This window comes from Mirounga leonina, unplaced genomic scaffold (genome assembly GCF_011800145.1).
Source record: "Mirounga leonina isolate KUSES-001 unplaced genomic scaffold, KU_Mleo_1.0 Mir_173, whole genome shotgun sequence".
NCBI lineage: Eukaryota > Metazoa > Chordata > Mammalia > Carnivora > Phocidae > Mirounga > Mirounga leonina.
The window spans coordinates 82,497,303-82,509,211 of NW_023270447.1; the positions used below are offsets into that span (position 1 = coordinate 82,497,303).

The 11,909-nt window shown below is 59.2% G+C and overlaps 1 protein-coding gene across 1 annotated transcript; it reads left to right on the top strand.

Moving 5' to 3' along the window:
• Window positions 1-64: 64 nt before the first annotated feature.
• Window positions 65-10,892, top strand: ARHGEF19 (Rho guanine nucleotide exchange factor 19). Its single transcript, XM_035019702.1, has 15 exons — window positions 65-1,363; window positions 1,770-2,051; window positions 2,202-2,310; window positions 2,387-2,463; window positions 2,754-3,016; window positions 3,788-3,948; window positions 4,065-4,217; window positions 4,487-4,616; window positions 4,762-4,836; window positions 4,989-5,078; window positions 5,257-5,417; window positions 7,338-7,496; window positions 7,818-7,897; window positions 9,529-9,633; window positions 10,021-10,892. Exons 1-15 carry the CDS (start codon window positions 814-816, stop codon window positions 10,176-10,178), a joined length of 2,553 nt encoding a protein of 850 aa, XP_034875593.1. The 5' UTR covers window positions 65-813; the 3' UTR covers window positions 10,179-10,892.
• Window positions 10,893-11,909: the final 1,017 nt, after the last annotated feature.

Below are 11,909 nucleotides of genomic sequence, written 5' to 3' on the forward strand. Positions count from 1 at the left end.
CTCGATCGCTGGGGTTGGGAACCCCGGGTAGGGAAGAACCCCTCTCTCGCCCCAAGTGGGGGATCCAGGACATCTCCCTGCCCTTCTCCCAGGAGGGCCTAGCCTGATCTGGGTGGTGGCCCGCCTGCCAGTCTGTGACCCTCCCAGCCAGCTTGGCAGGGTGTGGGCACCACTCAGCGCAGAAGGCTGCAACTCTGGGCATGGTAGAGGAGGTTGGGTAACAGCAAAGCAAGGACTTCTGGGCCCGTGTATTTGTGTCTGTATCTCGGTGTGTGAGTGTGAATGGAACAGGAGTGTGAGAAAGCTTGAGTGGGTACATAAATATCTGATGGGTCAGTGTGTGTGTGTGTGTGTGTGAGAGAGTCTGTGTGAATATATGTAGTTGTGTGAAAAGTGCGTGAATGCGTGAGCCTGTGGCTTTGAAGTGCCTGAGTGTACCTATGAGAGTGTGTATGTCCAGGTGTGTACTTGGAAGAAAACGTGTGTGCATGTGCCTGGAACATACATGGATTGTGCGACAACACATGTATGTGTGTCTGATCATAGGTCAGTGAGAGTTGAAAATGCACAAGGTGGTTAAAAGCGCAGACTCAGAAGCGAGACAGACTGGGTTTGAATCCTGGCTCCCCGCATAGGCCAAACAACGTCTGTGCCTCACCTACCTCACCTATAAAATGGGGATAAAAATAACATCAACTCAGGGTTGTGAGGATTAAATGAAATAGTATATATAAAGCACTTGCCACTTGCCCAGCACTTGCCACTCGGTAAGTGCCCAATATTAGCTGTTACTATGCAGTTAGGTGTGTGAGTATGCGCACGCATGTACACAAGGGTTTGTCCAGGCCTCCGAGACGGAGGTGGCTTGCTGGCCAGCCCTACTGTTCTGTGTCTGCCTCTCATACCTTTTCCCGTGCAGGCCCAGGTGGGTGGCAGAGCAGAGGAGGAATGGACTGTGGGCCACCTGCCACTCTCAAGTCCCACCTGGCTGGGCCACGTGGCTCTGCCCGCCACCCGGTAGCCGTGTGCCAGCAGGAGAGCCTGTCCTTTGCAGAGTTGCCCGCCCTGCAGCCCCCGAGCCCTGTGTGTCTGGATCTCTTCCCTGTGGCCCCAGAGGAGCTGCGGGCTCCTGGCAGCCGCTGGTCCCTGGGGACCCCTGCTCCTCTCCAAGGGCTGCCATGGCCGCCATCCCCGGAAGTCCCAGACACCGACATCTCCACTGGTGGGGCGATGCGGCCCAGCAGGGCTGGCAGCTGGCCACACTGTCCTAGTGCTCAGCCCCCAGCTCTGGAGGGACCCTGGAGTCCCCAGCACCCACAGCCACAGCGCCGGGCCAGTCACGGCTCAGAAAAGAAGTCTGCCTGTGAGTCACTCTGGGTGAGGGGTGGTGGCCCAGTGGGACAGACAGGGGAGAAGTCGGGTGGCTCTTTTAAGCTTCATAAGCCCCAGAGTTCCCCAAACAGGCAGGACAAGTGGTAGATTCTAGTGAGAAGAGAATGGGAAATCAGGGAGGACTGGTGACTTGTTGGAGGTTGCACTGCAAATGAGTGGCTGTCCTGGGCTCCTTGGCCCTTTGCCCACTGCAGGCAAGCACTGTGCTCTCTCTGCTACCCCTCTTGTGGATCCCATTTTCGGGGGACGGGGGGACCAGATCCTGGCAAAAACACTGACCTTTCCCTCAGAGGCTCAGGGCCACAGGGTAGCAGCAGCGGGGAGTGGAGAGAGCGCCCAGCGGATGCAGACTGTGCTCTCGCCCCACTTCCCTGCAGGGCGCAAGATGCGGGTGTACCAGCGTGAAGAGCTCCCTGGCAGCCCTGAAGCCCATGCTGTCTTCCTGGAGCCTGGCCCGGCGGCAGAGCAGGCCCTGAGCACAGAGGAGCCTAGGCCACTGGAGCTGTCTGGACCCTCCCGAGGAGGCCTGGAGGGGCCCGAGCGGAGGCGCTTCTCCGCCTCTGAGCTGATGACCCGGCTGCACTCTTCCCTGCGCCTGGGGCGGAATTCAGCAGCCAGGGTGCTGACCCCAGGGTCAGGCACTGGTGCAGCTCGGGAAGGTACCAGCTTCTTCCCTGGGCCCTAAGAGCAGGTCGCGAGCCAGAGGCAGCATGGGGCACGGCCCACACCCGACCCACAGCTGGAGTGTGGCACCCCAGTGCCCAGCGCCATTCTTGGAGGCACCCACCCTCAGCTCTCGCCCTCTCTAGGAAAAGCATCTGGAAGGGAGTCGCGCAGTGTAGAGATGAGGGTGGACGGTCTGGCGATGCCAACCCCTGTTGACCCGAGCGGGGGCCATAGCGGCTGGCCCGAGCCCAGGTACCATCTCCCACTCCGCGCTTGGTCCGAGGAGGGGTGCCGGCCAAGAAGGGCCCTGACCCTGTCCCTTTCCTAGGCTGGACACGCCGGAAGAGCTGGCCCCGGGGTCCAGGAGCGCCAGCGAGCGGCGCCAGTCACGGTTTCTCCTTAACAGTACGTGGGAGGAAGGGGCTGGGGGGCTGCGGGTTTGGAGAGTTGAGAGGTTGGGATCTTGCGAGAGGGCAAGAGAGCTGAATCTCCGTAGCAAGCACAGTGGCTAGCACGCAGTGAGTGCGCAAGCAGTGTTTCTGGAAGGAGTGAGTGAGTGAACGAGTTCACGGTGTCCCGCTACCCGAACCGTCCGAAAGGCTCGTTTAGTGAGGCGGGCTCTCGGGGCGCCGGGCAGGAGCCGGACCGGGCAGGCGGGCGCCCCACGGCCCTCCCCCGCCCCTCTCCCCGCCCAGCGGTCCTCTACCAGGAATACAGCGACGTGGCCAGCGCCCGCGAACTGCGGCGGCAGCAGCGCGAGGAGGAGGGCCCGGGGGACGAGGCGGAGGGCGCGGAGGAGGGGCCCGGGCCGCCGCGCGCCAACCTCTCCCCGAGCAGCTCCTTCCGGGCGCAGCGCTCAGCGCGAGGCTCCACCTTCTCGCTGTGGCAGGACATCCCCGACGTGCGCGGCAGCGGCGTCCTGGCCACGCTGAGCCTGCGCGACTGCAAACTGCAGGAGGTGGGCGCCGGGGGCCGGCGGGGCGGGCCGGCGGGGCCGCCAGCCGGGGAGGTGGCCCTGGGCCCGCGGGGGCGGGGCCACAGAGGGGGCGGGGCCAGGAGGACGCGGTAGGGGGGTGGTCCCTCGACTTAGCGGGGCCTCAGGCCCTGGGTTACCGGGCCAGCGGGACTGCACACTGCTGGAGGTGGGCGTGGGACCCAGCGGGGAAGGCGGGGCCGTCCATGCGAAAGGTGGGTGCACGGACCTGACCAGGTGGGGCAGGCTGCTGGCGGGGCCGGGAGCGCGGCAGCAGCCGTCGAGAGCGGCGGCCGGACGGAGGGGTGGGGCCAGGGGCGGGGCCAACAGGGCCAGCGGAGGGGCGGAGTCAGGCTGGGCCGGCCGAGGTGGGGCCGCGAAAGCGAGGACCCGGAGGGGCAGAGCCCTCTGGAGAGAAAACGCCTGGTGGGCGAGGGACTGAGCGGGGCGGGGGGCGGGGGCGGGGCTAAATGAAGCGCTCCCCGCTGGAGGGGCAGGCCTGTTGGGTGGAGCTAGGGGCTCAGGCAAGGTCTTCAGTTGAGTTTGAGCAATTGCGCGCGGCTAGAGGTGGTCCCCTTCACCCGTCAGGTACCAGGTCATCGGAGGTGGGGTATCTGAGGAGATGGTGTCCAGGGCTTGGACAGCAGGGGGAGGGGTAAAGGAATGGCGGGGTCGGGAGGGCGGGTGGTAAGTGAGGTCACAGTGTCCGGGGTGGGCTTGTCGGGCCCTTTCAACCCCGCCTCCGCCCTCACTCAGGCCAAGTTTGAGCTGATCACGTCCGAGGCCTCATACATCCACAGCCTGTCGGTGGCCGTGGGCCACTTCTTAGGATCTGCTGAGCTGAGCGAATGTCTGGGGGTGCAGGACAAGCAATGGCTGTTCTCCAAACTGCCCGAGGTCAAGAGCACCAGCGAGAGGTGAGGGAGTGGTCTGGTCAGGTGGGGGGGGCGGGGACAAAGCCTGTGATTGGCCTGGCTCCCAGGTCTGGGGTCTCTCCTTGGCCCTGACCCTGACCCCTCTCCGGACCCCTCAGGTTTCTGCAGGACCTGGAGCAGCGGCTAGAGGCAGATGTCCTGCGTTTCAGCGTGTGCGACATTGTGTTGCACCACTGTCCAGCCTTCCGCCGAGTGTACCTGCCCTACGTCACCAACCAGGCCTACCAGGAGCGCACCTACCAGCGCCTGCTGTAGGGTTGGAGGCTCTGAAGGGGGGAGGGGAAGATAAAGGGAGTCTTAGGCGGAAGGGTGTACGGAGGAGCCTCTGGTGACCCGGGAGGGGGGTGGTTCCTGAACAGGGCTCTCTGACCTAGGATCAGGTTAGACCCAACCCCAAGGGGCAGGAAGGATATGCCGAGAGGTACCTGAAAAATCAAGAGGGTGGCTGGGGTCATGGGTCCTGGCGGTTCATAGGATCTATGAGCCTATCTGTGACCCCAGGCCCCTCCCCATCTTCCAGCCTGGAGAACCCCAAGTTCCCTGGCATCCTGGCTCGCCTGGAGGAGTCTCCCGTATGCCAACGTCTGCCCCTCACCTCCTTCCTTATCTTGCCATTTCAGAGGATCACCCGCCTCAAGATGCTGGTGGAGGTAGCTGGAGGGCACCCGGCTACAGTGAGGGCTGTGAGGGGGGAATGGTCCTGTGCCTTCCACAGCCCCTCCTGGGTAACGACAGGCGGGCAGGGTTATGGGTGGAGGTCCCAGCTTGCCTCATTGCACCGACCCCACCCTCCAGAACATCCTGAAGCGGACAGCACAGGGCTCTGAAGACGAAGACGTGGCCACCAAAGCCTTTAATGCACTCAAGGAGGTGAGCTCAGCTCCCCAGGGCGCCCCCAGATCCCCGGGATATCTCTAAATGAGCCCCAGCCATCAGAGCCTCTGGTCCCCAGGTGGGAGCCTGAGGCTAGGCTCTGGGAGCAGGGGGGGGTGCCGCAGGTGACCCACCCACGGCCTCCCCAGCTGGTGCAAGAGTGCAATGCCAGTGTGCAGTCCATGAAGAGGACAGAGGAGCTCATCCATCTGAGCAAGAAGATCCACTTTGAGGGCAAGGTGCATGCCTGCTGCTGGCGGGATGGGGGCCACAAAGGGGTTGCTCTTGTTCCTTCCTTCCCTGAGCATGGCAGGCCAGTTCCTCGCTCCCCTGCCCCACCCCTCCCCTGTTCTGTGCTTGTTGCCCTGCTGTCCCGGGCCTGACCTGCCCTCCGCCTGGCCCCCTCCATCCTTCCAGATCTTCCCACTGATCTCTCAGGCCCGCTGGCTGGTTCGGCACGGGGAACTGATGGAGCTGGCACCACTGCCCGCAGCACCCCCCGCCAAGCTGAAGCTGTCCAGCAAGGCAGTCTACCTGCACCTCTTCAACGACTGCTTGCTGCTCTCTCGGCGGAAGGAGTGAGTCTGGGCAGGGTGCGGGAAGTAGATCGGAGCCAGGTCCCTTCTTCCCCACCATGAGGCTCCCAAACAGTCCATCACTAGGCCTGGGAGCCCCTGTCTGGGCTGCTGGAGCACCCCGAGCCTTGGAGGTTCCCCCAGAAAAGGCAGAGATGTGAGGCCAGCCCATTTTCCAGACCTGAGAACCAAGGGCTGGGCTGTCTGCAGAGCAGAGATTAAGAGCACCGTCCTGGAGTCCCAGCTCCGCCCCAACTCATCCTGATAATGGCCAACATTTACTGAGCGCCTGTCCTGTGCCAGGCATCCTGTGTGCACTATTCTCTTCAGTCCTCTAAGCATCTCCCTGGGAAGTAGGCTCCCTTGTTATTCTCAAGAGCATGGATCTAGTAAGTGCAGGGGCCAGGAGGCCAGGTCTGTCCGGTGTCCGATCCCAGGCTCTTCACCATTGTTATTATCTTATCCTCCACCTGTAACATAGAGGCTACCATGTAGGGACACTCAGTGTGATAATAATACATGGAAAGAGCTTAGCACAGTGCCTGGCACGCAGTGAACACTCACTCCGTATTAGCTGTGATTGGTATCAGTTTGGGATGAGGGAGAAGTCTTTCTGAGTGAGGTAAGCCTTAAGGCTGGATGTGATGAAGAAAGGACTTCTTAGACTATGGGAAGGGTTCATTCCTGGTTTATTCATTCATTCACTAAAGTGTCAGCGAATCCCTATTCTCTTCCGGGCCCTGATGGGTGCTAGGGACATTTCTGCCTACAGGAGCTCTCAGGACAATGATGATACATTCTGATAACCACCTGGTCAGTGTTTTGAGGGGAAAGGTGCACTCCTACTGTAGCAACTTCTGGTATGGGGTGAGAATCAGTAACGCTTCAAAGAGGAAGGGACATTTGAGCTGGGTTTTGAAAGATACGTAGGAGTTTTCCAGGTGGAGAAGGAGTTTGGGAGGATATAGCAAAGTCACAGTAAGGTATAACAGCAGAGTGTGTTTGGGGGATGATGAAGCCTAATACGGCTGGATTCGTAGAGGGGAAGGTCAAGAAAAAGAAGTTGGGTTGTTGAAAGTCATAGTACAGAGGTTGTGCTTTCTGAGGGCCATGGGGAGCATGGAGAGTTAAGCAGATGAGTGACATTTTACTCCTGGCCAGTTTGGAGAATGGACTGGAAGGAGAGAGACCAGAAGCTATTACAATTGCCCAGGTGAGAGTAGATGCCCCCAAAGTGGTCGGGATTTGTGTGGACTCCAGGGACAATAGGGAGTTAGGTAGGATGGGGCTGCTGGTGGGGTGTGCGGGGAGAGGGAGGGAAGAGGCTGGAATGATGGCAGAGTTTCCTCCTGGGCCACCAGATGGAGTCTTTCCCTGGAATGGGGAACAGGGAAGGTGTCTGGTTTGGAGTGGGAGATACTGACTTCTATTTAGACAGGTTGAGAAGAAGGAATCTGTGGGGCCTCCTGGACCCACTCACCTGCCCATCCTTCCCACAAGTGATTATGGAACCCAGATTATGGGTCAGGCAGTGTCAAGCGCTGGGATAGAACGGCAAACAAGAGACAAAGTTCAGCTTCTACACCGGTCTGAGAGTCAAACACTAAGCAGCGCAGGGGTCTCATCTGGGGGGCTGCCCGTTGGCTCTTTAGAATAGGGACTCGGGGGGGCAGGGAGCAGTTCAGAGAGAACCTGAAAGCATGCCTGGGGTCAGGGACTGGGTTTTGTCACCTTCTACTTCTGTCAGGGAGCCTGCGGGAATGATGTCCCCCATTCCTTGTGGGGCCTCTGCTGGCTGTTAGGGGGGTGATGCCCTTCCGCAGCCAATGGGGAGGGAGCCAGAGGGGCAGCCACTCCCTTCTGATCGGAACTGCCCTGTCCCGAGGGTGAGCCAGGCTGACCTCACCTCCCCTGGTCCCGCAGGCTAGGAAAGTTTGCCGTGTTTGTCCATGCCAAGATGGCCGAGCTCCAGGTGAAGGATCTGAGCCTGAAGCTCCAAGGCATCCCCGGCCACGTGTTCCTCCTTCAGCTCCTCCATGGGCCACATGCGAAGCACCAGTTCCTGCTGAGGGCCCGGACTGAGTGAGTGGGCTTGGGTGTGGGGAGAGAGGAACTTCCCCCCCCCCCCCCCCCCCGCCGGGCAGGCACAAGGCCTATGCCTGCGGGGACAGGGGCATAAGGCAGGCCACGGGCGGAGCTGGTGTCCAGAGGCTTCCGGGCCTGCTCTCTTATGCTTGGAGCTGGGTGGGGCCCCAGCTTGGGGACCGACAGGGCTGTGGGGCGGGCCCTGGGTGGGTCCTGAGTCTGGACATCATACCCCAATTCTCCCAGCCCTGTCTCGCCACTCTGGCCCTGGGAGATTGCACTTTGCACATTGTGACAACTCAGCCTCCCCCTCCCTAGAAGTGAGAAGCAGCGATGGATCTCAGCCATGTGCCCCTCCAGCTCCCAGGAGGAGAAGGAGGTCTTCAGCGAGGGCCAAGGTAGCAGCCTGCCTCCCCCTGCCCCCCCCCCCCCGCCTCAAGGCCCGCATCCCCCCAGCTGGGTCCCTCACTCCTCTTCCCCTTTCCTCCCATCCTGGTGCCATGTTACCAGCAGAGCCAGCGGGGAGAGAGATCAACCGGCCTGGGGCAGTCAGGGGCTGGCCTGGGGCAGTCAGGGGCCACTGTGCAGATCCTTGGAAGAGGGACAACATTTACAGAGGCCAGGCCGACCACCATGTGCTCAGGCGACACCTTGGAGATGGCAAAGCCTTTTGTATCCTCCCATTTCATCCCTACAGAAACCCATTTTACAAGTTAGAAAACAGAGGTTCAGAGAGGTTAAAGTAACTTGTCCAAGTTCACCCAACTAGTAAGGGGCAGAGCTGCGGCTGGAGCCTGGGTCTGTCTCCACCTTCACTTCTGTTGCAAAGAGGGCAGGAACCGAAGTGGCCAGGGGGTGGGGGGGTGTGGGATCAGCTCTGTTGATATGGAGGCTTCTTTCTGGGGTGTGAGTGAGGCCGGTAAGCCAGAGTGCTGCCCAATCAGAGAGGGACCCCGATATAGTGGATACCAGGCTGCTCTTGAGGGTTTCTGAGTGGGGGAGTTAGGGCTGAGCTAACAAATAAGGGAAAGGAACTGGTTTCTACCCATGCTTGCCATGCATCAGGCCCAATGTAAGGGGCTTTAATACGCATTTAGTTTATTCAGTCCTCATGATAACCCTGTTGTAGACTCATTTTCTCATATCTGAGAAAACAGGCTCAGAAATGTTAAGTAACTTGCCCAAGGCCAGACAGCCAGTGGGGAGCAGAGCTGGGATTCAAGCCAGGTCTGGCCCCAAAGCCTGTGGTTTTTGCAATACTGCCAGCCTGTCTACCGTGGTAGAAAGAGCCTAGGGCGTAGATCGAAGCAGGTTCTCTGGCTTGGGCTAAGAGTCCTGTTTGGGCTGTGGGGTGAGCGTCCCACTTCAGAGAGGTGGTCAGGGAAGGCCCCTGCAGGATGAAGAGGGGCAGCCTCTTCTGGGGGGAGGTACTCCTGGAAGGAGGACAGGCAATGCAAAGGCCCTGAGGCAGGAGGGAGCTCAGAATGTTGGGGGAACAGCAGGGCAGCTAGTGTTGCTGAGCTTCATGAGCAAGGGGCGTGGGGAGGGGGAGGGGAAAAAGAAGGGAGGAGGGGAGGCTAGCGAGGACGCAATGCCAGATCATGCAGGGCTTTGTAGGCTGTGGGGAGGACTTTGGATTTTACTCAGAGGAGTGGGAAGTCCCAGTTGAGAAGGATGGATTAGAGGGAGCCCTGGATAGTAGCAAGGGCATAGGAAGGGGCCGTTACTGTTTTGTGGGGGGTGTCTGGGGGCAGGTGGACACTGGCCTGGAGGTCAGCGTCAAGGTGTTAGACTGAGCTGGGGAGGTGAGAGCCCTGGGCAATAACCCAAGCTGGGAGGGACTGGATTCACCAAGGGCTTGTGTTTAGCGTAAGAGGACAGTGGCCAGGGTGGTCAGCGGGAGGCGCGGAGCAAATGAAGCAGCAGGAGCCACCACCCACCCTCCGACCCCTTTCCTTCCTCCTCCTACCCCTCCCCGCCCCCAATCATCCCCCCCTGGGGACTCCCTCGCTCTCCCTTGGGCTGTCAGACCACCCCCAGGTTCAGTGTGTCAGGACATACAAGGCTCTGCAGCCGGACGAGCTGACCCTGGAGAAGACTGACATCCTGGCTGTGAGGACCCAAACCAGTGATGGTGAGAGGGGCCTCCTGGGAAGGCCTTCCTGATGGGACCTGGGTGGGCAGGAGGTAGCTAGATGTCTAAGACATCACAGGAAAAAGTTGTGCAAGTGTTGATCAACCACAGCATGCAGGAATCAAGTTAGACAAGAGGAGGAACTTCCCGCTTATAAAGCTGGAGGATGCAGAGTGACTGATGGGAAAGAATGGGAAATACCCTTCTTAGAGGATGTCAGGAAAAACAGGTCAGAAGTTCATCTACAAGACTGCTAGAGGCAGGGTCCTTCCTGGAACTGGGGTGCTGGGATGATGTCACCTCTGGCCCAAGGGCGCAGACAAGGCAGACCTGGCCCTGGAGTCCCTTTGATGCCACTGATGTTGCTCCTGGCCTGCGTGCCCCTAGGCTGGCTGGAGGGGGTCCGCCTGGCAGATGGCGAGAAGGGGTGGGTGCCCCAGGCCTACGTGGAAGAGATCAGCAGCCTCAGTGCCCGCCTTCGAAATCTCCGAGAGAATAAGCGGATCACAAGTGCCACCAGCAAACTGGGAGAGCACCCCCCATGATGGGCAGCCATGGCCTGGGACGCCGGCTCCGTGCCCAGCTCCTGCACCGGTCTGCAGGGACCTGTAGTGTCCCAAGCCCCAGGCCACTGCTGGTGTTCCACGGCCTGCGTCCAGAGTACAGCCCATCCTCACACTCCTCCAGGTCCACACTTCAGGGCCGACATCAGTTTCTTCCTCCCACAGAGGGACTGCACAGGTGACCTGTGACAGCTGGCAAGGACTGGAGCCCACTCCCTTCATGCTGCCTGACTCTTGGTCCCTCTGGCAGGGGCCCAGCTGGGGACAGCTCTCGTGCTGATGGGTGCTGGGACCTATATGTATATAGATGTATATATCTGGGGTCTTCTGGCCAGAGCCTGCATGGGCCCTGGTGGCTGTGACTTTTCTGTAAATAAACCCCCATGATGCCTTTGCTTGGAGTCTGCGGGCTGTCTGATGCTGCCCCCACCCCAGCCCCACTTCCTCCAACTAAAGGTCAGGAGGCTCCCTGGCTGCCTCCCAGTGGGGAGAGTTCACCTCTTAACCGGAGGAGGAGACAGCAGTGCTGGGTATGAATTAGACAGCTTTGGGCTGCAATTGACAAAATATCAGATTCAACTAGGCTTGGAGATCGAAGAGACTTTATTGGCTCTTGTGTTTGCTTCTTACAGCTGCTGTAGCAAATGATCACAAACGAGATGACTTAAACCAATAGAAATGTATTCTCTGACTGTTCTGGAGGCCAGAAATCTAAAGTCCGTATCATTGGGCCCAAATCCAGGTGTCGGCAGGGCCGTGCTCTGCCCTGTAGCGGGGATGTGTTCCAGGGGAGAACGGTTCCTTGCCTCTTCCAGCTGCTCTGGTGGCTACCAGCTTTCCTCGGCTTGTGGCCACACCACTCAGTCTCTGCCTCTGTGGTCACACTGCCTTCTCCTCTGTGTGTCTGTGTCAGATCTACCTCTGCCTCCCAAGGATAAGGATACATGGGATTACATTTGGGGTCCACCCAGATAATCTATCTCATAATCCGTAACTTAAATCCCACCTGAAAAATCTATCTCCCCTCCCTTGTTTATCATAGAAGATAGCATTTACAAGTTCCAGATATTAAAAGATGTAGATATCTTTTAGGGGACCATTTCTCAGCCTACCACAGTTCTCATAACTAAGAAGTATATGGGCAGGGTGGGCTTCAAGCAAGGCTTGATCCAGGAGCTCCTTGATGTCACTGAGGACTCAGCTCTTTCCATTCTTCTACTCGGCTGTCCTTGGTATTGTCTTCATCCTAAGGCTTCCAGGGGCTTCTTCATTCACATCCAACATGGAAGGAGGGAATTGTCTTTGTCCCAGCATTCCCTGTCAAAGTCCGGGGATGCTTTCTGACTAGACCAGCTTGGGTCACGTGGCTACCTCTGGGCTGATCACAGTGGCCAGGGGATGGGGTGTGCTGACAGACCTAGCCCAGGTCATGTGCTTTAGCTCTGTAGCCAGGTTGGGGATTTACATTTCTTGGAACCCCATGGATTCCCACGTGGAGTCTGATGGCTGCTGCAGAGGAGGGGTAGCTGCTGGGGAGGCCAATATTCATTGAAACCCAAATCACCCAGGAGAGTAGAAGCACCTGGGAATGAGCCTGGAGATGTGAACACATCTGGGGGGACAGAGCATCCTTCATCCCTCAAAAGGAGGTCATGGGTCAAGGAAAATGTGAGCCAGGTTGGTCCTAGAAGGCAAACATGGGCAGATGGGGAG